General features: G+C 36.3%; 3 protein-coding genes across 3 annotated transcripts in view; 1 reads left to right on the top strand and 2 right to left on the bottom strand.

Annotated features, from left to right (window-relative positions):
• Nucleotides 1-15,775: 15,775 nt before the first annotated feature.
• npc2.1 (NPC intracellular cholesterol transporter 2, tandem duplicate 1) lies at nt 15,776-17,322 on the bottom strand. Its single transcript, XM_056476990.1, has 5 exons — nt 17,235-17,322; nt 16,926-17,021; nt 16,710-16,817; nt 16,440-16,612; nt 15,776-16,357 (listed from the first exon to the last, which is right to left on the bottom strand). Exons 2-5 carry the CDS (start codon nt 17,005-17,007, stop codon nt 16,271-16,273), a joined length of 450 nt encoding a protein of 149 aa, XP_056332965.1. The 5' UTR covers nt 17,008-17,021; nt 17,235-17,322; the 3' UTR covers nt 15,776-16,270.
• A 635-nt stretch (nt 17,323-17,957) lies between these two features.
• isca2 (iron-sulfur cluster assembly 2) lies at nt 17,958-22,879 on the top strand. Its single transcript, XM_056477735.1, has 4 exons — nt 17,958-18,045; nt 18,418-18,532; nt 19,082-19,197; nt 22,233-22,879. The coding sequence occupies exons 1-4, from the start codon at nt 17,984-17,986 to the stop codon at nt 22,405-22,407; spliced, it is 468 nt and encodes a 155-aa protein (XP_056333710.1). The 5' UTR covers nt 17,958-17,983; the 3' UTR covers nt 22,408-22,879.
• Nucleotides 22,880-25,793: 2,914 nt separating this feature from the next.
• The window catches only part of eml5 (EMAP like 5), a 239,066-nt gene continuing 237,676 nt past the window's right edge, over nt 25,794-27,183 (bottom strand). Inside the window, exon 42 of the mRNA XM_056476502.1 lies at nt 25,794-26,912. Coding sequence (XP_056332477.1) covers nt 26,876-26,912 — 37 coding nt within the window. The 3' untranslated portion in view covers nt 25,794-26,875. The remainder of the gene's footprint in view (nt 26,913-27,183) is intronic.

The following is a 27,183-nucleotide window of genomic DNA, read 5'->3' as shown; positions in this document are numbered from 1 at the left end:
GTTGCTGGGGTCCAGTTGCGGTTTCTTGATAATAGGATTAATAACAGTTAGCTTGTAAGGATTTGGAACATGGCCTAAAGATAAAGAAGAGTTGATAACGTTAAGAAGAGGTTCTCCTAAAACAGGTAGCAATTCTTTCAGTAATTTAGTTGGAATTGAGTCCATCATACACGTAGCTGGTTTAGAACTATTTATAATTTTATCTAGCTCTTCCTGTTCTATGATTTTGAAGCACTGTAGGTTATTTTGATTTGGTGGGATGTTAACTGGATCTGATGGATAAGGCAGTGCAGAAAGTTTAATATCTCCTATTTTCTGTCGAAAGCCTTCTATTTTATCACTGAAAAAATTCATGAAGTCATCACTACTAATTTGCGGTGGAACGTTTTGTTCCAAAGATGACCGATTATTTGTTAATTTAGCGATAGTGTTAAATAAGAATCTAGGATTGTTATGATTATTTTCTATCAGTTTGCAGAGGTGCTCAGCCCTCCTATAGCTGGACATACTGTCTTTTGTACGCAATTCTAAAAACTTCTAAATTTATTTTTTTCCCATTTACGTTCCAGGGCACGGATTGCTGTTTTGAGAGCGCGGGTATGACTATTATACCATGGTGTAGTTTTATTCTCTCTAGCCTTTTTTAGTTTGATGGGTGCCACAGTATTTAGAGTGCTAGTAAAGATGGCATCCATGCTGCTGGTTACTACATCAAGGTCATTTGCATTTGCGGGTGCATTTCGAAATAGAGAAAGATCAGGTAAGTTATTTATAAATTCATCTTTGGTGGATGGAACAATAGTTCTACTAGGGCGATTATATCGCAGCGGATCTGCTAATTTCAGGTAAACACAGCTTATATAGTAAGAGTCTGTAGTGGTCTGTAATATCATCACTTTGTGATATAATGTCTACATCAATGATCTCAATTCCATAAGACAGAATTAGATCTAGTGTATGCTTTAAGTGATTGGTTGGACCAATAACGTTTTGCTTTATCCCTAGTGAATGTAGTAGATCCATAAACGCAAGCCCTAATGTGTCGTTACTACACATTAATACAAATGCAATTTTTTTACAACAAAATTAGTTTGGTTAGTCAGTTTTATAATAAAGATGGTATACTTTTCTTGCAATGAATAAGAATGGCTAAGCTCTTAACCCGTACTCGCTCGTCTGAGGTAAGTGTTCGATACAACGACAATCCCCCTGCCTCCTCAACCCCGTGTGCTTCTCTGTCCAGGCCCAGCGCACCGAGGACGCGGTTCACCCAGGCGTCGTTCACGCCGACTCCCGGCTACCACGGCCCCTGGGTGCAGCCGCGTAAGGTGCTTACCAGGTCCCGGGGCAGAATGTCTCCTCCTCCGGTGTTCGAGATCCCCACGGAGAACCGCTTCGCCCCTCTCCGCGAGACGGGTTGCGATGTTGCCATCAGTGGCGACTCAATCGTGCGCCACGTCGGCTCCACTTCCTCCAAAGGTAACAAAGTACGCACTTTCTGCTTCCCTGGTGCCCGAGTTAAGAATATTTCTGCACAGATACCTACTATCCTGAGCGCTGCCGAGAGCCTCGGTGCCGTCGTCCTCCACGTGGGGACGAACGACACTGGGCTCCGGCAGACGGAGATCCTGAAGAAGGACTTCAGGAGCCTGATCGAGACGGTTCGACGCACCTCGCCCACCACGCAGATCATCGTTTCTGGACCGCTTCCTACCTACCGCCGAGGAAATGAAAGGTTCAGTAGACTTTTTGCTTTGAATGAATGGCTATTAACATGGTGTGAAGAACAGAAATTGCTCTTTGCCAATAACTGGAATCTTTTCTGGGAGCGTCCTAGGCTTTTCCGCGCTGACGGGCTTCACCCCAGTCGAGCTGGAGCTGAACTCCTGTCGGACAACATCTCCAGAATACTTTGCTCTATCTGACTAGTAAGTAAAAATTCACAAAATTCACAATTTAGCCACACAGACTCCTATTCGTCCCACATAAATAACAGTAATGCATACCTAGCTAACCCCATAGAGACTGTGTCTGTTCCTCGTATTATTAGATCAAGAAATAAACGTACTGTGTGCTCCAGAAATAATCTATCAAGAATTAAACCAGAAAAACCACTAAAAAGTGAAAATACAAATTTCATGAAGCTTGGTCTCCTAAACATCAGGTCACTAGCACCTAAAGCACTTATCATATATGAAATAATAACAGATAACAATCTTAATGCACTCTGTCTCACTGAAACCTGGCTGAAACAAAATGACTATATTAGTTTAAATGAAGCAACTCCTCCAGGATTCTTATATAAGCATGAGGCTCGTCAAACTGGTCGTGGTGGAGGAGTTGCGTCAATCTTTAGTGATATTCTTAATGTTAATCAGAGAAACGGACTTATGTTTAGCTCCTTTGAAGTACTAGCGCTTAATGTTGTCCTTCCAAACACTATGCAAAAACCTATGTTATCTCTCGCTCTAATCACCATATATAGACCCCCAGGACCCTATGTCAATTTTCTAAAAGAGTTTTCTGATTTTATCTCTGACTTAATAGTTAAAACTGATAAAATACTAATTGTAGGAGACTTTAACATCCACATAGATGACGCTAACGACACATTAGGGCTCGCGTTTATGGACTTGCTGGTCTCACTAGGAATAAAGCAAAATGCTATTGGTCCAACCCATCGCCTAAAGCATATATTAGATCTAATTCTGTCTTATGGAATTGAGGTCATTGATGTAGACATTATACCACAAAGTGATGATATTACAGACCACTGCCTCTTACTATATAAGCTGTGTTTACCTGAAATTAGCAGATCCGCTCCGATATATCCCCCTAGTAGAACTATTGTTCCATCCACTAAAGATGAATTTATAAATAACTTACCTGATCTTTCTCTACTTCGAAATGCACCCGCAAACGCAAATGACCTTGATGTAGTAACCAGCAGTATGGATGCCATCTTTACTAGCACTCTAAATACTGTGGCACCCATCAAACTAAAAAAGGCTAGAGAGAATAAAACTACACCATGGTATAATAGTCATACCCGCGCTCTCAAAACAGCAACCCGTGCCCTGGAACGTAAATGGAAAAAAACTAATTTAGAAGTCTTTAGAATTGCATACAAAGACAGTATGTCCAGCTATAGGAGGGCTTTAAAATCTGCCAGGGCTGAGCACCTCCGCAAACTGATAGAAAATAATCATAACAATCCTAGATTCTTATTTAACACCATTGCTAAATTAACAAATAATCGGTCATCTTTGGAACAAAACGTTCCACCGCAAATTAGTAGTGATGACTTCATAAATTTTTTCAGTGATAAAATAGAAGGCTTTAGACAGAAAATAGGAGATATTAAACTTTCTGCACCGCCTTATACTTCAGATCCAGTAAACACGCCTCTGAACCTAAATAACCCACAATGCTTTAAAATCATAGAACAGGAAGAGCTAGACAAAATTATAAATAGCTCTAAATCAGCTACGTGTATATTGGACCCAATTCCAACAAAGTTACTGAAAGAATTGCTACCTGTTATAGGAGAACCTCTTCTTAACATTATCAACTCTTCTTTATCTTTAGGCCATGTTCCAAATCCTTACAAGTTAGCTGTTATTAAACCTATTATTAAGAAACCACAACTGGACCCCAGCAACTTAGCTAATTATAGGCCTATTTCAAATCTTCCATTTATATCTAAAATACTAGAAAAAGTTGTTTCTGCTCAATTATGCTCCTTTCTGCAGACCAACAATGTTTTTGAAGTGTTTCAGTCAGGTTTCAGAGCTCATCACAGTACAGAAACTGCATTAGTGAAAATAACCAATGATTTACTCTTAGCTGCTGACCAAGGGTGCATCTCGCTATTAGTTCTACTCGATCTTAGTGCGGCATTTGACACCATTGACCATGGTATCCTTATTAATCGCTTAAAGTCTACAGGTGTCCAGGCACAGGCCCTACAATGGTTTAAGTCATACTTATCTGACCGTTACCAGTTTGTGAATATTAATGGACAGCCTTCACAAATCAGCCTAGTAAAATACGGGGTGCCTCAAGGATCAGTTTTAGGCCCTTTGCTGTTTACAATATACATGCTACCCCTGGGAGACATTATTAGAAGACATGGGATCAGCTTTCACTGCTATGCAGATGATACTCAATTATATATTTCAACTAAACCTGACGAGACGTCTAATCTGTCCAAGCTAACTGAGTGTATTAAAGATGTTAAAGACTGGATGACCAACAATTATCTTCTCTTAAACTCAGACAAAACAGAATTATTACTTATTGGGCCTAAATCCTGTACACAGCAGATCTCACAACTCGACCTACAATTAGAGGGATACAAAGTTAGCGTTAGCTCTACTATAAAAGATCTGGGTGTCATATTAGACAGCAATTTAACTTTTAAAAATCACATATGCCATGTCACAAAAACTGCTTTCTTTCATCTGAGAAATATCGCTAAGTTACGAAGTATTCTATCCATCTCAGATGCAGAAAAGCTAGTCCATGCTTTTATGACTTCTAGGCTGGACTACTGTAATGCACTGTTTGCTGGCTGCCCAGCATCTTCTATTAACAAACTTCAATTAGTACAAAATGCAGCTGCCAGAGTTCTTACCAGGTCTAGAAAATTTGATCACATCACCCCAATTTTATCCTCCTTACACTGGCTGCCTGTTAAGTTTCGTATTGAATTTAAAATATTGCTTCTTACATATAAGGCCTTAAATAATCTAGCTCCTGTTTATCTAACCAACCTTCTGTCTCGCTACAATCCAACTCGCTCTTTAAGGTCTCAAAACTCAGGGCTTCTGGTAGTACCTAGAATAGCAAAGTCGAGTAAAGGAGGTCGAGCCTTCTCATTTATAGCTCCTAAACTCTGGAATAGCCTTCCTGATAATGTCCGAGGCTCAGACACAATCTCCCAATTCAAAACTAGATTAAAGACCTATCTGTTCAGTAAAGCATACACTTAGTGCAACACTTAGGGTGCTTCCACACAGGTTATGCATCTTGTTGATATACACTGTGAACATCAGCTACGCTAATTATTTTCTTTATTCTCCATTTCCACCTGGGGATACTCTTCCCGAGGCCCTCAGACTATGCAGAGTCACTGATTCGATCCAAGACCAACGATGAGATGATCCCAAGGTTTCCATATCCTGGACCTGGCCGAATCCTGAGCAGCTACTGTGATGGTCATGGAAGAGTGGAGAACATGAGACTGATTCCTGTGACGCTCCAGAGACAGACGAGTCTTCGCTGAGGCCAGCTTCCAGCCTCCGCCACTGAGACTGCAGCTCTGCACAAGACGTTTGGCCAGCGGAGAAATTAAAATGATCGTGCCCAACTGAGCCTGGTTTCTCTCAAGGTTTTTTTTCTTCACTTCCGCCATTAGTGAAGTTTTTTTTCCCTCTCCGCTGTCGCCACTGGCTTGCATGGTTCGGGATCTGTAGAGCTCCGCATCGTTGGATTTGCCCTTCAATATTTGGACTCTCAGTAGTGATTATTAAACCACACTGAACTGAGCTCAACTGAACTGAACTTAAACACCACAAACTGAACTACACTGTTCCTATTTACTGTGACCTTTTATGTGAAGCTGCTTTGACACAATCTACATTGTATAAGCGCTATACAAATAAAGGTGAATTGAATTGAATTGCTTTCTCATTAAAATATCTCAAAAACCCTGCAAGTTTTCAACTGTTATTGGTTCAATTTTTTCAGAGACCCATATGTTATTTAGTGGTATTAATCAAGACCATCGTCTTTTGATTTTACTAAATCTTATGTTGGCAAAACTTGTTTTACAGTAAATACCAAGAATAATAATAGAACTCTTTTCCAAAAAGAAATAACTACTGTTCCTTATATAAAATTTTATTGTATGCCTTTATTAAAGGGTGACTTGATTTGCTGAAAAATAGTGTGGCTGTTACCACAGAAATATCAGGTTAGAAACAAAATTAAAGAAATTTCCTATAAACTTCTCCACAGATTTTATCCAGCAAAACATTATTTACAAAAATTTAAAAGTGGAATTGATGTAAGTTGTATTTTTGTAATGAATACGAGGAGACTGTTTTACACTTATTTTGGCATTGTACATACTCAGTCAAAAAGAAGAGGTGCAAAAAATTATTAACAATTTTCAGTGTTCAAAACCTCTTTCATCATTGTGGGAAAATGTACTTTTTGGCTTTACTGTCTATCCTTATCAAGAGGAAAATTGTTTTTATTTAATTTTACTGTTAACAAAATTGTACATTCATAAATGTTAATTTACTAATAAGCAACCAAATTTGAAGGTATTGATCACTGAAATATGCTTGTATATTACCAGCATCAGAGACTCTTTAAACAAGGAAGCATACACACTTAAAAAAATTGTGAACTCGATAATGTATTTATTTAATATGTACATTTTGTATATTTGTATTTTATTTATGATAACCCCCTGGCATGTATATTTTTTGTGTTGTAAAATGTTATTTGCTGTTTTTTAAATAAATAATAAAAACATTCAAAGCAGATGAACAAAATGAACTGGAACATGAACTAACTTTAACCTGAAGATTCAGAAACACACCCTATATGCTACAGACTGACTGTTTTGAAGATATTTGCTTTAAAATTGACAAATTTAGTAATTAGTGGAAAACTGAAGTGCTTTAATAGAATCGTATTCAAACACTGAACACAACAACAAATATCTTTATTTTTCCGACGAGTTGGAGCTAAATTATGTTTCCAGACTTGAGTAAACCTTACGAGCATTAAGCAATCTGTCATTACGGGGCTCCTCGTTCTTTCGCATTGACCGATGTCAACTTGCCCGTATCTGACCCTGAATACAAAGGAAGGAGGGGGTTAGCACAGCTTACGGACAACTACTAACATAAAACTAATCCTGCTGGATGTTTAGTAGTTATTTTTGCTAACGAATGGCTTGAGTTAGCAGATCTTATGCTGTTGACTGCTCACCTGTAACCTAACGTTGCAAACGCTTCGTGTAAGACACATTTTCTGCACAAATTCCTTTTAAATGCTGATTTATTTAGGCTACGTCAGTTTTACACTAACCAAGTGAACAACGTGTTCTTGTCTAAATTACGGAAAAGTTGACAGGGAAAATGTCATCCAATGACTTGAGGCTGTCATGTTTCTGCGACTGCTAGCGAAACCGGAAAAAGCAAAACATTGCTTCGGAGGGCGCTTTCTGTATTCAATTCCGCTGTGAAAAAGGTCTATTGAATCAGCAGAGCAAATTTTAATCAGAAGAAATTCTCTTTATTTTATATTTAACTTTGAAGCCTCAAAAAATAATTGGAGAATTCTCAATGCAATTTGACAAGCAATGAGTCATACAAACAACTCATTGTCATTTGATTTTATATATATATTTAAAACATTACGTTTGCTGTTTGTTACTAAGCTACCAAGTTAAGCTACTTCTTTAAAATAAGCTTTGTGTAATTAGTTTTTCCAATTTAAATGGCTATTATTTCTATGACTACTAAGAAATTTTGTTGCAATTAGGAATAAGTATGGGGAAATCAGTCATCCTTGTTTACTCCTCAATTTAAAACCAAACTAGGTTATGTACCATTGGTTTAATTGAGTTAAAAGTAAAAAATACATAAAAGTTTCCATTTATGTATAGCATTCTGCACTAAAAAAAGTGGTTTGTTGCAAACAATTTATATGAGCTGAATTTAAACAACCAAATGAAGTTTAACGTTACTACATGTACTTAAATTCAGCCCATATAAATTTTTGCCACCACCTTAAAAAAGTGATGAATAAATTTTTTCAGTGTGAAAAATGACCAAAGTGCCTGAAATAAGAAAGCATGCTTCAATGTATCAAAAGCTTTGTAATAATCTAAAACAAATTGAATAAATAAATAAATAAAAGCGTCTCTATTAATGTAATCTGAGACGTCCACCATATCTAAAACCAGCAATATATTATTACAAATGTGTGCAACAATCCTGACTGATTCATCAATGATTAAATTCAAAACGGCTTTTAATCTTTTTGCCAGGACTAATGCTAATATTTTGTTGTCATTGTTCAAAAGATCTATGAAAAATGTATCTTTTTGATTTCACAATAAGAATTATTAGTCCTTGGCATTATGTTGCAGGATATACTGTCTTCTCTATAGTTTCTACATAAACCTTTAATAAAAAAGGGCTATGTTGATTCTAAACATGTTTATGAATTTCTGAGCTATAATTTTGAACACAGCATTTTGTACTGTGTAAGGTCATCTTTTTCTGGAAATGTGTTGGCTTTTAAAGATTAATCACTTCCTCGATCTCTTTGGTTGTGATAGATGCATCACATGCTTGTTGATCTTAAACACTCAGATAACTTCTGGGGAAAAAAAAACAACAATTGTTCATATGTTTTTGGAATCCTTTGAAAGCATACAAATCGCTTTAGAGTTTGGCACAGAATTTTGCAACACATTTTGGGTCATCAGTAATACAGTATTTACATGAAATTTTGAGGTTCATGATTTGCTCAGTTTTATCTGTTTTATTTCCAGCTTGAAAAGTATGCAGACTTTTGTTTACTTTCCTTAATCCTTTTCCTACGTGATCTAATAAATGCCCCTTCAGCTTTGTTTTTAAAACTTATCCAATTTGTGTTTGCATCGAATTAGTTCTGGTTTTTCACATTAAAGTGAATGATATATCTTTTTAGATGATTTGTAATTCTACATACATATTTTTTTTCTTTTGACAGGTCAATACAAAATGTTTTAATATATTTGCCAATTTCATACTTGGTGAATTCCTAGTTATTACAGTATATCCGTTCTTTTTTCTAGTTTTATTCGAATTTCTTTTTTTTTCTCTAATAATTTAGTCTTTCACCATATAATAATATATTGACTACCAACAGTTCAAATTTGTCTTATCGGGGACGTCTCCTGCATGCTACTGAATTAACTTTATTTTCTAAAGTGGAATTTTAAATGATGCATTTAAGTACAGAAGCAATTTGAGCACAGTAAAACCCAATAAATGAAGATAACTCAAACGGACTGAGGGCTGTAAAACCAAATAAGTTAAGGCAACTCAAACCATTTCAGCAAAACGATCACTACAAACCATTTGAGTTCAGGAACTAGTCCATATGAGTACTGTGAACTGACTGCATTTTAGGTTGTAGTAAAGAGATTTATTAAGTGATTAAGTACGTAGGTGTTGATTGAGCATTAATGATGAACACCTGCTGTTAACAAGCAGAATCACTTAGGAGAAACCCAAAACAACAACTGACCTTAGTCACAGCTTTAAAATAAATAAAACACATTCAATCTTTCAACATTTCAACAGAGAATCTTTAAATAACTCCTACTGTTGTACTGCTTTTCCCTTTACTGATAATAATTCCCCAGTTGTTATTCAAAAGAAAACCCAGCAGAAACACATTGAACGTCTGAACCATCTTAAACAAACAGACATCAAGTACTAGAGTCTGAATCTCGATGATGGTAATGTATTTCTTGCTGCAGTGCCATGGATGAGTTTTGAATGATTCTCCCAGCATGCACTAAAACTTAAAATTTATCACAATCAATGAGACTCATACTCTGATTCTTGATGTTTTTGTCTCCTAATAAGTTCAGATGTGAACAAAATGTTCATGTATGTTTGTTTAGAAGCCGTTAATATAGTTAAATAAATCATCTACTTTATTCAATACTTCACATCCAACACCATATCATCAACTTAATTCTAAATTAAATAACTTTATGATTCTGCAATTTGGCTATTTAACCTGATAACATTCTTTCTCCTTTGTCTTACGATAACATATAATTATTAATACATTCGAAGAGAAACTAACATGAGGGGTGAAGTCAAAGAGCCCTTGTCTTTTTGACGTCTGACAGAAACAAAGTCAAGCAAGTTAGTAATAAGTGAAGCTGTTGATACTGTTTGTGAAGTTTTGAGGAGAGATTGAATGTGTTTTATTTCTTTTAAGGCTGTGACTGAAGTCAGCTGTAGTTTTGTGTTTTTCCTTAGTAAAGCTGCAGTCACACTGCACTTTTCTCCCCATATACTTCCATTCATATGCATGCGAATGTGTCAGATCAGAAACGCAAGCCGGTGCGACAAGTTTCGCAGTTCGCTTTGTTGGAAAGTTCAAGCTTGGTGAACTCTGACCTGCAAAATCACATCACATGATTGCGTGAGACCAATCGAAGATCAAAACATGACCTCTCTTGACAGGAATTTAAAACATGTACCAATTGCTTGCTTTTTTAATTTCTAATCATCTTGTTTAATCCCGCCCCTTTTCGCAGCGCCGTACAACAGAATTTTGTAACTCTAGTGTGACAGCGCCGTACAACAGAATTTTGTAACTCTAGTGTGACAATCAAACAACCGCACTGAGTTCAAAACTCTTTTCAAATGAGTAGAATTAACTTCCAGTGAATTTTGAGTTAACTACACTCATTTCATTTGATAAATTTGACTGTTGGGTTTTACAGTGTAGGGGTGGGGTTTTGGGAACATCCATTTCCTTCTCCAAAAATATGGTGTCCATCTCCACAAGGACATTTTATGGAAAAAAGAAAAAAGTAAGGGGGCTAATAATTCTCGTTAATTAAAATTGTTCTGTTTTTTGAATCTCCAAGGAACTCTTTAATATGTTCAAAAATAGTATTCAAAGTACTCAAAAATGTCCTCCCTGTATGGACATTTGTAGCTATCAACATTTTGTTCACCATTTTAGACAAATCAGCAGGAAGAGAATGACTATTAGAGGCAAAGAGAATTTTACTACGAATTGTTTATGATGAGTTGTGAGGATGATGAAGGCCTGGTGTTTGAGCCAGAGGACAAAGGCTGCTCGCTCAGAGGATGAAGAGTCAGAAATTCCATGTCCACTTGGTGTCTACTTTAGGGTAGGATTACAATGTACACCATGTCATTGTATTCTAAATAGAATTTCTATTAGCATTAACATCCATAGTTTAATATTTGCATTATTTATCCGACAAAAAAAATTCATACTAATAGCTTATTGTAGAATAACAAGAGTCAAATTTCTTTTGTTTTTCTACTTTATGTTTTTCTAGACATTTAACCAACATTTGTTCAAAGCAATGTTCCCCAAGCATGGCAAAACTGGACTCAACTGGAAATATTTTGAAAAATACATTGATGAAGTGCACAGATCATCAATGTGAGGTCCTTGGGTCTGGAGAATCACAAAACACCACTCCTGAAGAGTTCTGTCTACATGGCCTGTCTAAATTATCCAAATATTAAGAGGTTTTGGGCCTTGAACACCAGAATTCAAATAGAGCAGAATCAATGACCACTTCAACAAACTAAGAAATTCCATGAAGATCATATGTTTTTACGGTTCCATTTCACATGTTAGCACATTCTGATGTTCAATTCAACTCGTTTATTTCTCTAGCGCTTTTACAATGTAGATTGTGTCAAAGCAGCTTAACATAGAAGTTCTAGTTAATTGAAACTGCTTCAGTCCAGTTTTCAGAGTAGTTTAGTTTAATTCAGTTCAGTGTGGTTTAAATTTCACTGCTGAAAGTCCAAACACCGAGGAGCAAATCCATCGATGCGCAGCTCCACAAGACAATGTTTACTGTAGTAGACAAATCTTTTTTTTTTTTTTTTTCCAACAAATGTTTTCAACAATTGCCTGTCAACCATTCGGGGAAGTTAAGAATAAAAGCAAATGGGCAAATATTTTTTCTGGTATTAAGGGGTAAGTATTATCCAGTAAGATTAATTCAAGTCTTTCTGCCATGATGAATAAGAAACACACAAATGCTGTTACAAAGTTTGCTGTATACACGTTTAACTTTGCAATATTTTTGCATGTCTACACACGGCAAATGTGACAAGATACAAGTAAATACACACTACAGTATGGATATCCATTATGTTTCTGTACAAAATAAACCAGAGTTAACGTCCACAAATTTGGACTCCTGTTGTGTGTTTGAATACAAACATGCACTGCTTTAAAAATATTTTAAACTTGTTCAACTCAGTCTTGAGATGCAGCTAATGACAGAGAGTTGAAACAGATCTTTTAATGCCAGTTTGGTGTATGTCCTGTGTGGTGTGGTCTATCTCAAAAATCGCTGGGATTTAGATCATAATTTAACTTTAGAATATATATTTTTATAGAACTCAATGTGTTTAACACAAAGGTATGGCTGAATACACTCTACACTACACACGTCTGTCCCTAAACATGTTTATTTGGTAACGTAAGCTATGACATGTTTGTGGTTCTAATTGAATTTACATTGACATGCAATTTATTGTGGGTAATATTAGCCATGAGAGTACAGATGGAAATAGTAGGCCAACTGGCAAAGTGCCATTTATATGAAATAGTATCTTATTGCAAACATAAACAGTTTGTAGTGTTATTTAGCTGACAAGTTCAGACATCCCAAGTTCCAGGAGTGTCCCGCATATATGCGTAGAGACTCTCTGATGCCCGCAAACTAGATATAATCCCCCAGAAATGGACGTCTTCATCTACTCCCCCTCCTGGAAATTACTTTGACCAAGTTGGATGTCTGCAACAAGCTTAATAATAACCAGAAAAGAGCCATTTTGACATTTCCCACAGTGGTTGCAAATTGTAGGGCTGATTGTGTAATCAGATTCAGTGTTTCTGTTGGTTCTTGGTTTGACACTTGCATTAGCTGTTACAAGTTACACAGCTGGAATGTGTCTGAAAATTTCTAACACTGCCAGAAATTCATCATTGGTAAAATATGATTACAATGACCATTAAGTGGCTGTCAGTAAACATGTCAAACCAATAATTGAAGACCACAGATTTTCAAGTAGGTATTGCTGCTGCCCAGAGACCTCCAAGTGAGAGGGATTACACAGCAAGTTGATTGGGTTTAGGGTTGACATTAATAAAACACAGCAAGTTACTGTGTGAGCACGGTTGCACAGTGGGTAGCACAATCGCCTCACAGCAAGAAGGTTGCTGGTTCGAGCAGTGGCTGGGCCAGTTGATGTTTCTGTGTGGAGTTTGCATGTTCTCCCCATGTTTGCGTGGGTTTCCTCCGGGTGCTCTGATTTCCCCCACAATCCAAAGACATGCCTCCAGGTGAATTGGGTAAGCTAAAATTGGCCGTAGTGTATGTGAGTGTGTGCAAGACTGTGTGGGTGTTTCCCAGTATTGGGTTGTGGCTGAAAGAGCATCCGCTGTGTAAAACATATGCTGGATAAGTTGGTTCATTCTGCTGTGGCGATCCCTGATTAATAAAGGGACTAAGCCGAAAAGAAAATGAATGAATGAATGAGGTTACTGTAGTTACTGTACTGAGGTTACTGGTTTAGGATTGCGTTAGGTGTAGATCAGGGGTCACCAATCTCGGTCCTGGAGGGCCGGTGTCCCTGCAGGATTTAGCTCCAACTTGGCTCAAGACACCTGCCTGGATGTTTCAAGGCACTGCGTCTTGACGCTTTGAAAATAGTATGAATCTATTGTTTCAAATCAGTGGATTAATGCAAATCAAATTGTAATTTGATTTCAGTAAACAGGGCTTCATTACATTTATGAAACATCCGTGCTTCTCCTTTGGTGGACAATCTTTGTAATATCATAAAATGTACAAATGATGCAGGTTCACCAAGAATGCTCCCTAGTGGTGAATCACTGAACAGATTTCATAGTTTTGTGAGTTTGTATTTTGTTAGAGTGCTCCAGTTTCCCCCCACAGTCCCAAGACATGTGGTATGTGAATTGGATAGACTAAATTGGCCGTAGTGAGTTAGTATGTGTGTCTGAATTTCCCAGTGCTGGGTTGCAACTTAAATGGCATCCTCTGCATAAAACACATGCCAGGGTAATTGCCAGTTCATTCCGCTTTGACGACCCCTGATAAATCAAGGACTAAGCTTCTCCTAAATAGCAGAGGCCACAATGGAACAAACAATATAATCTCTAAAACCTAATTTGATGGCATCTGGCACTTTGGAGACGTGTTCTCTTAACGAATGAATCCTGGTTTTCACTGTACATGGCAGACAGTGTGGATGGCATCAAGTGTGTAAGTGGGTTGCTGATGTAAATGATGTGAATGGAGGGCCCATGGTCACGGTGTGATTATATTATAGGCCAGGCATATGCAATGGACAATGAAAACAGCAGCATGTTATTGATGGCATTTTGAATGCACAGAGATACCACAATGAGACAATGAGGCTCATTGTTGTGCCATTCGTCCACGAACACCACCTCATGTTGCAGCATGATACTGCACAGCCCCATGTTGCAAGGCTCTGTACACCATTCCAGGAAGCTGAAAACATCCCTGTTCTTGCATAGTGAACATGTAACCCATAAAGCATGCTTGAGATGCTCTGGATAGGTGTATACGGCAGCATGTTCCAGTTCCAGTCAATAGACAGCAACTTTGAACAGCCATTAAGGAGTGGACTACATGCTACAATCTATGCAAATCATTCATTCATTCATTTCTTTTCGGCTTAGTCCCTTTATTAATCTGGGGTCACCAAAGCGAAATGAACCACCAACTTATCCAGCATGTGTTTTACACAGCGGATGCCCTTCCAGCTGCAACCCATCACTGGGAAACATCCATACACACTTATTCACGTACATACACTACGGCCAATTTAGCCTATCCAATTCACTTATAGTGCATGCCTTTGGACTTGTTGGGAAAACCGGAGAATCCAGAGATACCCACACAAACATGCCATGCAAATCAACTCTATGAAAAGGAGAGGTGTTGCTCTGTGTGAGGCAAATGTGGTCACACCATAAACTGGATGCTTTTCTGCAATTTTAATCCATGTTTTGCACAGCTTTTGTTGCATTTACAGGTTTTTGACCAGCATGTGTGTCCCTATAATACATATCCCTAACAGTGAATCATTTCAAGCAATTCTAAAGCTCTGAAAATCTTAATTTCTTCCATCACTAAATGAAACACTCACTAACTGAAACACCGGACCGGTGACTTCTTAAAAACAGAACTGCAACTAGCAGATGTTTCACCTAAAAAGGAGAAAGGTAGTTCAATGTAACCGTTTATATATAGCCTATTTATACATGCTATTAATTGATTTTCTTTAATTAAAACTAGAATGTATACAGAAAAATAAAATGCACAAACACTAGATGCAGTGTTCATGGTAGTGAACAAATACTGACTCTTAATTAAATAGTTAATCCAAAAAAATTTTTTACTCACCATCAAGTGGTCCTGAACTTCTATTGAACACAAAAGATGATATTTTGAGGGAAGCTGGAAACTAGTAACCAGAAAAACAAGTACTATGGAAGTCAATGGTTACAGATTTCCAACATTCTTCAAAATATCTGTGTGTCCAACAGAAGAAAATTTAAACAAGTGACATTTCAGTGGGCATTCTGTAAATACTAAAATGTTTCCAAAAACTAAGGTGGTTTCTTTTACCAAAGGCACCCAATAAAATTAAATGGTGTAACGGTTTATTCATGTAGTTACACTTTAGAATTTACAGAGGTTTCCTAGACCAGACATTACATTTCTTCCAAATTTAAACATTTAAAGAAGAAAAAAAAAAAAAAAGACATTTTTTTTTTAAAAATTTTAGAAGTATTGTGTTGTCTTGTATATTAACCCCTAACATTTATTTAGCATTTTTATTTTGAATTTAGAAGAAATTTTTTCAGTAGTACATCAAACAGGAGATAACAAAAAAGATAGTTTACCATAAAAAAGTATTTTATTTCAGACAGTAATGTACAAAGCGGCTTGTTAAATTTGGCCACATTAAGCAGTATTTTAAGAAAATAATTCAGATTTTTTTATTAAAGAAGCAGATTTAAAAGTTTAACTTAAAAGTTCACAAGTAATCATTCCAAGAAATGTGGATTAAAACCATTAGAAGTAGCCACACAGCAGCTAGAGCTTGAATTGATCACTGCTGCTTGTCAACATCTCAATCTGGTCAATCATTGATGCAATTTTAGCAACAAACTAGAATTTGGCAATGTTTGTACAGTGGTTCTGTGTGCAAAGTTAAAGAAAATACATTAAAATAAAATGACTAATCTGTCTTGGTTAGAAAAGGTAATAATATAATCATAAAATCTGAATCTATAAGAAATTTAAAAGCTATTCAGGCAATCTTTCAGATGCTTCTGTTTCTAATCGGATCCCTTTGTAAGCATTTTATCCTGACTTCAGCGATGACTTTCAGTTTACGATCTGAACAGGGAACTTGATGCAAAATAAATCTTTGCTGGAGTCGTCTCTTAGTTCCCATTCCACAACCACTTTTATCTAACAAACAAAAATAAATGTAAGGAAAGATAAACAACATTACAACTTTGTTTAGAACTAGAGTAGAAGCTTAAACACTTACTGCTGGATACTCAGTCTTGACTGGCAATTCGGTGACGTAGTTGTAAGATTTCTGTGGAACAATCGGACACTGAATCCCAGATTTGCACCCATCATCAATTGGAATGGGGAAGGGGACAGGGACACCAGCAAGCACACCATGCACCACAGCTTTACTGGTCTGACTTGCAACACCTATGGAAATATGTGGAAATAGTTATTATATTAACATCATCATCATCATCATTTCAGATTTATTCAAAAGTTTATTATATGTACACAAGCAACTCACCGCTGCTGAAGGTTACATTAACGGTGTAGGACTGCCCCTTGTGAAGCTGGCAGGGCTGTTGGGAGCAGGGCTTGATGTCAACCTGAACTACTTTTCCATCTACTGAGCCTGTAAGATGAAAACAAGGTGGAAATTATATACGAATATAAAATTTAGGTAAAATATAAAATAACTGAAATTGTTAAATATACAAACTTGATAAAAATAAAGACTTACCGCAGTCCACAAATTTGACCGGATCAGCATAAGTGTACGCGAGAAAAGAAAGTAAAACCACGCCGAGCACTCTGTAGTCCATGTTTCAAATGAATGCTGTAGAGAACCAACACGCTATAGTTTACTGACACAAATCCAAACACAAGTAAATAATAACCACATGACTGTGAATATGCCTACACTTCCTCATAAACGTAAATGTTACTTTTCAAAATAGCACACAGAAATTCTCAAAGAAAAAGAAACATGTACTTAGATCAAGTTAAAAGGGAAAACTATTAACTAATTTAATTAAATGTGTTTACTTACAAAGTTCTTCCTTCTGTCACCTTTTCTTACACCGTTTCCTTGTCACGAGACCAGAATGACTGTTCTCCAATCAAATACTGTATGTATGGGCAGTCCTATGACGTAAAACGCCTTTTCGACGAACTCTCAACCAATGAAAGTGACTCGTGAAAATGGTCTGAAACTAGGACGTTCTTTTGTTGCCAGATATGTGAAAAACCCCATGTTTGCTTGGATATTCAATAACTCAATTTCCTTCAACTTATACACTTTGAACCCTTTGTGTGTGTGTGTTTTAACAGTTTTTTTTTCGTTAGACTAGCCACAAATTAATCGATTTTGGTCTAAAAAGGGATTATCCATAGTACTTGTAGTAAAACTGTGGTTACACAAATGGTATGCCTACAAAAACAGCCATAACATTTTTGTTCTAATTAAACCACGGTCAATTTTAAATGAATGGTTTGCTAATAAAACATATTAGACATATTACTTCTTAGAAAGGTTTTATTGTACATTTAACATGATAAATTTCAGTATAAATTTATTTGTTACAAATAAAGCACTTGAAAGAAAGGTCAGTCGTGTTCTTATTTAATTTGACTTAATTTTTTTTTGTAAAAATCGGTTTTCTGTTAACTTAAAGAGTTTGCTCTTTTAATTTTTTTAATCAAATAAAAACACCCTTAATATGTAAAAATCCAACCTGGCAACCGATACTCTCCATAACATCCACACTGGCGCATGCGCAGTAGTGTGAGTTAAAGAAGATGTCATTCGCCCGGAGACTGCTCGTAAGCGCTCCAAAAGCAGCGTCATTTCACCTTCTCAAGTATGCACAGTTTAGCGATATTACGTTCATACATTTTGCATGTATTTTGTGATTTGGTGCGACTATGTTCTATGCCCGTTCTTCGGCTAATAGCTAATGAAATTGCTTAGCTAGCATGCACAGACAGTGAGATAACACCTTATTGGTATCTGATAACTGAAAGTAACACATATCAGAACTAAGTAATGAAAGAAGTAATGAAATCGCCACTTAAACTTATATACTGCTTTAATTAAAATGCAATCCTTCTTAGTTGCTTTATAACGTGAAATGGTCATATTGTTTTAACAACAGATTAGCCCCATAGGTTTTTTTTAATCAAGAGTATTGCGTCCACCATTCCCTGGCTGTCACGTGTGTTTTGTTCTCCAGCGTGCTGTCCTTGAGATCAAGTGCAGCTTCTCTCACCTCTACCTCCTTTAACGCTGAACACCAGAACACATCCAGTCCAGATGCAGAAGTTCACCTCAGCCAGTCCTGTGTCAAGGTGCGAGTTCATCTGTACTTCATCTTAGATTCTCAATAGTATAGTTATCGCCAAAATGAAATTTAATCACCCTTATGTTGTTCCAAATATTTATGCATTTTATTTGTCTGTTCAACTCAAAAGAAGAGGTCTGGAAACCACTTAAATCCATAGTAGGAAACAATATAGAATATCATTAGATGCTGTTTCTGACATTATTCAAAATATCTTCTTTTGCATTAAACAAAAGAAAGAAACTCAAATAAGTTTGGACAAATGATGACAGAATTTTTAGTTTTGGGAGAACTCTCACTTTATTTGGTCACATTTATGCACACACAAGTTACAATTAAATGTGTCTAACTAGCCAGCGACATTTATTCATTCATTAATTTTCCTTCTGCTTAGACCCTTATTTATCAGGGGGCACCACAGCGGAATAACCAACTATTCCAGAATATGTTTCATGCAGCGATACAAGCAAGATACCCTTCCAGCCGCAACCCAATACTGGGAAATAGCCTTGGACAACAGCAGGTATTAATAGTTGTACTTTTGTTGTTTCTGTAGAGGCTCGGTGAGATCATGGAGAAAGGACAATATCTGAGAATAGCAGTTGAGGGAGGAGGATGTTCTGGATTCCAGTATAAATTCTCTGTGGACAGTGTGAAAAATGAAGATGACAGGTAATTTACCTCACACAAATAGGGTTATAAAAGTTTTAATTTCATTATTTTTTGCATGTGCTTTTTTTTTTTTTTTTTTTTTTTTATGAGCTTGACCTACATAAAAAATCCAGTCATTTTACCAAACTTGAAGACATGATTCATACAGTTTAGCAATCATGGTCAACTAAAAAATTACAAACTTTGAAACTGTTCATGTTAATTAATACTGTTGTTTGGGCTGTAAAGGCGCATTAAATTGTATAATTGTGTACCACATGTGTACCAAAACAAACTGTTGTTTTAACTACTGCATGTTAGGAATTGGATTTTAAACTTTAGTAATTTTATATATCTTAATTTTAACAAGCTAATACTGATTCTTCTGTAGCTATCTTCAAACTATCTTTTAGTCTGTTGTTTCAGTTTTTGCAGGAATAAAAGTTCACAAGACATTATATCATAATCGCACACTACCAGTGCAGTTAAGCCAATGTCAAATAAGACTTTGTTGTCCGCTCATGACATCTAGTCCTGTACAGATCAAAAAGTTGCCCGTGAACACAGCAAACGAAAACAGCTGACTGAAACAATGAGAAGTTGTGCTGAGAAGTTTTTTTTAATACCGGCAGGTGGTAGTAGTCTGTATTGTCGTTCCACAAAGGGAAACCAGAACTAGTGCTGCACACATACAAATCATAAAGAAAGCAGCACTTGCGTACCTTTTTATTTATTTATTTTCTTTTCTTTAGCCAGGAGATCACATTGAGACACTACTGTCTCTTCTTCCAGCGAGACCTGGTCAAGACGGCAGACAGCATATAAGGTTTTACATAAAAATCACACAAAAACAATACCACAAAATTACAAAATCACCAATCATAAAAAGATCACATCATAAAAAACTATTATAAGTATAATTTAAGACGTTGTACAGAAGATGATTAAAAATACTCCGATTCGGAAGTGTGTCAAGATTAAGCTGATTTTGCAGGTCATTCCAAGCCCCAAGCCCAAGGAGCATAAAAGGAAAAGCATGTTTGCCAAGGTCTGACTATACCCTTGGGACTGTTAAACGAATACAGGAAACAGATCTAGTGTGTTGGTTATTTATTTGAAGTGTTAACAAATTAGAAAGATAGGATGGTAGTTTACCAAAGAAAGCCTTTAAAGGGCACCTAGGTTAGCCCTTTTTTCAGATTTAATGTAAGTCTTTTGTGTCCCCAGAATGTGATGCGTCCGTGAGTCTGCACCTGTGACAAAGTGTATTGCTGCATGATAAACAGAATCTAGTTTTTTAAGTAGAGTAGCGGCTGCATGCATACAGTATATAGATGATCACCATTATCAATTATAGACAAAAATGTACTCTCTTACTAATTTCTTACGGGCCTTATAAGGAAAATAATATTTTGAACGCTATAAGAAACCTAATTTTGGCCTAAGCGTTTTCAATAACTTGAATGTGTGTATCAAAGGCTAATTTGAATATCAATGTGTATATCAAAGGCTAATTTTTCATAGAACTTTTAATTCTCGCTCACCACAGAGATTCCCTTATATGCCCGATAATCCATATTTACTATATTTAAGAAATGCGACAAAATGACTTGCACCGTTTGCTTAGTTTTGTTACAGTTTTTGTTTTTGCCTTCTAACTAGTAGCTGAACTGCCAATCAGAGCACTTCCTTTCACAGACGATTTTACATGCTGAATCAGACAAACTCGCTCTAATGTGATTTTTGTTACTTTGTCCATTTTATGTGGATATTCAAACAATTCAGTTAAAAAAAAGAGTCAGTGTGATCCTGTCTTCTTTACTACTACTTGTAGCACAAAATAAATTATCATAAATCCATATATTACATGTAGTCGCTTAATTGTGACATCAACGAGAGGGGGAAAAGTGCTGTAACCCCCCCAGGCTAATTATTTAGTGTAAACAGCTTGTTACTAAATCTTAAAATATTTATAAATAAAATGTAAAATTTGTATAATTGAACGACTGTTTAATAAAAACCGTTACACCTCTAGTATTTCTTTAGAATAATTATCAATTTTTGTTCTGTCAATGAAAATTTGTATTTTCATTGACAGAACAAAAACTTCGACAAAACGGTTGATTCTGTTCAAATAACAAATTGTTGTTTTATTTTATTTGCAAAATAAGTGGACTATTTGTGGATTTAAATTAAACTGATTTTACATGGTTGTATTTTTGGACTTTTTAGGGGGGAAACTTATAATTTATTAACTTATACTTTTTTATTACATTAATCTATTAAATTGATCATTTCTGATAGTCCTCTATCTAAAGAGACCTTGGGCAGTCGCAAGACAATGAGGGGGTCGCTTGGTGATTTTCAAAAATTTCATATAAGTTATTAAACTATTATAATTACCATATTTAAGCATACCCACAGAAGATAAAAGTAGTATTTAAAAGTTACTTAAAAACATGGAAATTAAAAGCCATCAGCCTTTCAATTGTTTTTCCATTAGTTTGCGAGCCCTAGGGTTATTATGCTAGATTAATGTCACAGCAATAGCATTTGTTGCAGCAGATTGATTTTGCAGCACAATGTTAAACACCTTTACAGCACTTGAATACATTAAAAAGAAAGGCCATGACTGAACATAGAGGACCGTCTCCAAATTTAAACCAAAAAGTCTGTACAGTCTTGCGCTGTAAACATTGTGCCCACCAGTTTCTTCTGCTGAACACAAATGATGAAGTGAAAAATATTCAACCACTGACTTCCACAAGATTGGTTCTACACTGCTGTTTTTTTATATCTTGTTTCGTGTTCAACAGAATAAAGATAACAATAAAGGTCTAGAACCACTTGAATGTAAGGAAATGGTGAGGAAATTATCATTGTTTAGAGTAAAATGGTCAAACAAATTGTTGAGGTGCATATTTATGTAAAAAGTAACAGTGAAAATGAAACAGCGGAAGTGAAAAACTGATCATTTGCTATTCGTAGCACTGGGATCTAGCATGCATACTAGGTGAAACAACTCTTGCATTTATTTCACTTTCTTTTCCACCCAGAGTGTTTGAAAAGAACGGCGTGGGAATAGTGGTGGACCAGGACAGTCTGGAGTTTGTGAAAGGATCTACTGTTGACTTCAGTCAGGAGCTCATCCGCTCTTCATTTCAGGTGTTGAAGAATCCTCAGGCTGAACACGGCTGCTCCTGCGGCTCCTCTTTCTCTGTAAAACTTTGACTCTTTTCCAGTCTGCATATCAGTTCAGAACACACAGCTTACATGTCTGCTTATTTACGGGAAGAGTTCACCCAAAGATGAACGTTTACTCATTATTTACTCCCTCATATGGTTCAAAACCTTTTTGAGTTTCTTTATTCTGTTCAACACAAAGTTATTCTGAAGAAAGCTCTGACCATTGATAGGAAAAACAAATACTATGGAAGTCAATGGTTGCAGATTTCTCCAGAATATCTTCCTTTGTGTTTAACATAATAATAAAGCTCTTGAAGGATAAATAAATGATGACAGAATTTTCAGTTTTGAGTGAACTGTGCCTTTAAGATCAGTCAGAAGTATAATAATATGATAACCGGTAAATGTTTCAACTAATTACTACGGTAAATGACATTCAGTGTTGTTTTTAGTGTGCTGTACTGTATGTAAGAAAGATTGTAAATATATTTCAAAATAAAGTTATAAGATGATATGATTTTTTTCCTTGTTGTTGTCTTGTAGGTTTCTTGTGAGACAGCTTAGCCATTAATGAGGGGGCCTGATTGATCACAGAACTGGATTGATTACATTATAAATCTGTGGTCTCGAAGGTTAATCTCTTATCTTGATTGTAAGGAGCTCATTATCATAGAATGTGATTGTTTTATGCTGACAAGGTTTTTTTTTTTTTTTTTTTGGTAATGATCAAGTTAAACGGGCGGTTCTAAAATGGAACTAAAATAAAGACAAAAAAGGACAGGACAAAAACCCTTGTGTATTGTTTAAATTGACTTTTTTCGTTATGTTCAAGGCTGTTTTTGCCCCATTGACTTTCATTATAACCACGTTTCGATTACAAAGCCATGGCACCATATAATCATGCTTTCTTGATTGTTGGTGGTTTTTCCTGTTTGGAAGAGGTACAATTTGTCATTGCCTGTACAAATGAATTTCAGGCATTTATATGGTGTTCTATAGAGTAAAACAGCAGATTATTGTGTGTGTGTGTGTGTGTGTGTGTGTGTGTGTGTGTGTGTGTGTGTGTGTGTGTGCGTGTGTGTGTGTGTGTGTGTGTGCGTGTGTGTTTGAGCGCACGTGTGTATAAAAACACTTGCTGTTTACTATATTCTGAGAGCTGAGCTGCTATTTTTCTCAACACATCAAGGTGTGCAAAGGCCTTTCTTACGTGCTTTCTCATGCACACATACTCCATATAAAAGCTGGAAACTAAACTTTCTTTTTTGCCCTGTAAATTGTGATCAAAAGAAAAAATGACTAATTGAACCTCATGGAAAACTACTAACAAGAATGCATGCTGTCAGGGCTTTGCAATTAAATTTGTTTTTCAAAATCTTCAAAAGCATTTTTCCAAATATGTCAAGGGTTGTCACCTAAAATCATTCCATTTGCTGAAATGGAGAAAGTTGTGGCCACATTAAGTCTGAAAATCACCCCAAAGTGAATGAAAACATTCCCAACAGCACATAAGGGTTAAGAATAAAGATATTAATTACAAAACCAAGAACATATAATGATATAATTAGTGTAATGAGACTGTCACTACGAAAAAGTTTTCAGGACTTTGGAATTATTAGACGTCGGAGGTGTTCAAGTATGTTTTGAGGTCTTTTAAAAGAGAGGTCTAGAGTGTATTTTTAAGGCTTGGTTGTGTTTATAAGATGTAAAGCAATGTGTGCTCATGCTTCATTTGTAGAAAAGCACGTTATTTTTTCATATATCTTCCAAAAGAGGCTCTGATTGGTCAGCTAACATAATGTGCTGTAATTCACAGATTGGCTCCATGTCACCAGGAAGCATCACGTCCAGTCAAGCCTCTACACTGAAAAAAGTGTTGCATGCAAAACGGTTGCAAACAATTTATTTGTGTTGAATTTAAACAAACAAATTAAATTTAATAATGTTCAACTTCATTTGTTTGTTTAAATTCAGCCCAAATAAATTGTTAACAACCACTCAATGTAAAAAAATTGAGTAAATCCAAGGAATCATCTTTGAATAATTTTTTTCAGTGTACTACCACGTGCTTTGCCTCTGTTGTGTAAATATTGTCAGTGCAGTGTCAGTTTGAGCCTGAATCAGACAATAAAAAGGACAGAACCTCATGCCTGCTCTTTCACATACATTCGGGTTATAAGCATGTGTAAGTAATATGAAACGTTCACATATCTTTTGCGAGTTTACTCTTTGAGATGTAGAATAAAAGCGGCTGCATAGAGAGACACTGCAGCACTGGTGAAGATTGTGGGGGTTTGACAGATAACTGAATTTGTAGGTAAATGGTTAATTGTGCCAAACAGCATTTCTCGTTGTTTACATTGTTATTTACGTCCTCGCTACAATACACTGTTAACTCTAGTCACTATGCATGTAATAGATCAATTTTAACAAATAAAATTCTTGCAGGTTGTGGCTCACAATCCACAGCTTCTTCTATTATGGTTGGAACGGCTTCTTCTTTGAGGAGTTTTAGCCGAATCCAGCACTGAACTGGGAGAGATTCTGGAAGCTGTCCTTTGTCAAATGCTAGCAATATATCTTTTTCATAATTCTCTGGAATTTGTTGTAAGCACCTCTCTCTTTGTGTCATGTCTTTAGAAGCCCAAATACAGAAACAGAAGAAGCTTTGTGAAAAATAGCAGCATTTGGACAGCATTTTAGCTTTCTCTGCTGTTACATCTCTGGCTACGCCCCTTCACTGCACAGGGTGTGTGCGCGCAACCTGAAGCTATTGTCCAGATGTATTTTTTTGTAGTCCCCAAACTGCAGGCTTTGCTAATCTAACTCTGTAAAAGCTTAAACAGCTGTGTTAAATTTAAGTACAACCATACAAACCCTGGCAATTCAAGCAAGCACTTGTTAATTCAATGCATTATTTGTTCAGATTTTTATTTGAAATATTTTTGGCATTATTTTATTCCATACAGTTTACCAAAAGCTGAAAACCCTGTCAACATTTACTCACTCTTCTTTTGTTCCAAACGTATTTGATATTTCAGGTAATCTTCAAAGTCTAACCATTAGCTTCCGCGTTTGGAGTGCTGGTTCTTCTCTGTTGACATCAGACATCACAATATTTTAAAACATACCCCTCTTACCGTTACTTTGCTATGAGGAAATGATGTGAAAAAAGGGCAATACCCCTCTTACTGTTACTTTGCTATGAGGAAATGATGTGAAAAAAGGGCAAAACCCCTGCCCCCTACTCAATATTGGGTTTCAGCTGGACGTACATCAACATCCTGAAATACGTCATGTTTTTCAAAGATTTTAAATGAAAGATCCAAACTTTCTGGGATCATCTTGACCACATCTACATGCCAATTTAGTCCTGTCAAGTGATTGGCTGATTAGATTTTTGTGTATAACAGTTTTACATGAACGCACCACTTATGTGTACATCTTTTTTATTATTAAAGTTGGCCTTTAAGAAACATTTCACAAAAATATACAAAAGAATGTCTTTACAAATGATATTTACAAGAAAATGAAAAGATGCATTAAGCACATATCTTTCAATCAGAATGAACCAGAGACAATGTTGCATTTCGTTTCAGTTCACACTGAACTTGGATAATCCAGATAAGTCCAACAAAAACAATAAAAAACATCAGAATAATCCAAATAAATGATGTGATGTCATAAAGGCTTCAGCAGCAACATGAACAGTGATTTCAGATAAGACAGCGTTGAAACAAACTCTTCAATCATTATCGGAGGAATTGCATTAGTTGTTTTTTTTTTTTTTTTTCTTTTAAACTTTGATCCCAGACATGAAACACAAAGCTCATACCTATTCACACGAACAGACGTCTCAACTTCACTAATCAAGCTAGAGTTGCTACATATGAGGTTAGGAGTGTCTTCTACTGTTTAGGGAGATCACGTTCAAGATGGACATGAAAAGACCACTGGACTACCACAGTGAGCAGGTCAAGTGCATAGAATGCTTTGGCATGCTGACATCCTAGAATATAACGCCAGTGTTACATTCAGGGAGAAGGCCACAGGAGATCCATGAAACCTCGAAAACAACCACCAGAAATAAAGACGACAGAAAACAGAATATAATAGAACAAACACCACACCTAAATGAAGAATAATAAATAAAACAAAAAACACTCAACGGGTTTAAGGCTAATTGTTGTTAGCTTGCTACAAGTCCTTTTTCATTCGGCAGAAACTCTTATAAACATCAACACAGACAAAATCCAAAATAAATCCCTTGTAGCTCTATTTTTTTTCTTTAAAAAAGACAAATAAAAATTAAGGGTAAACGTACACATCTAACAGATCTTTTACAGTATGTTGGGTTGTGTGACACCCAACTATCATTCAGAAACGCAATGGGTGACGACAGCTCATGCATCCGCAGTAAGACTGTGTGAAGATCTCTGTGAGTGTGTTTGTGTGCTCTGGTGCTGTCAGCTGGACTGGAGATGCTTTTGAGGCAGAGCGAGGACACGGTGGGATCTCAGTGAGGAGTATGGACACACCGCCATACAAACAGACTGAAAAATACACACAAGTGTACCATTAGAATGGAAGCATTTCCAATAACAACACCCCAGTGATTCTTGATTCTAGTTAGTCATTGAAAGTATTCTGCTAAGTAACTGATCGTCGCCCACCATCTCTGATCATTTCATGTCAGCTTCTTCATAGCGCAACATAACTGGAGAATGTTTGTCTGTCTGTTGGTTGGTTGTTCATTCAGTCTGTCTGTGTTTGTTGGTCAGTCGATCCATCTATCTGCCTGTCAGTCTCTCTGATAATTATTTT

This window comes from Danio aesculapii, chromosome 17 (assembly GCF_903798145.1).
Source record: "Danio aesculapii chromosome 17, fDanAes4.1, whole genome shotgun sequence".
In the NCBI taxonomy this organism is placed as follows: Eukaryota; Metazoa; Chordata; class Actinopteri; order Cypriniformes; family Danionidae; genus Danio; species Danio aesculapii.
Note: the sequence above shows the minus strand (reverse complement) of the source record. Positions and strands in the feature narration are given on the sequence as shown.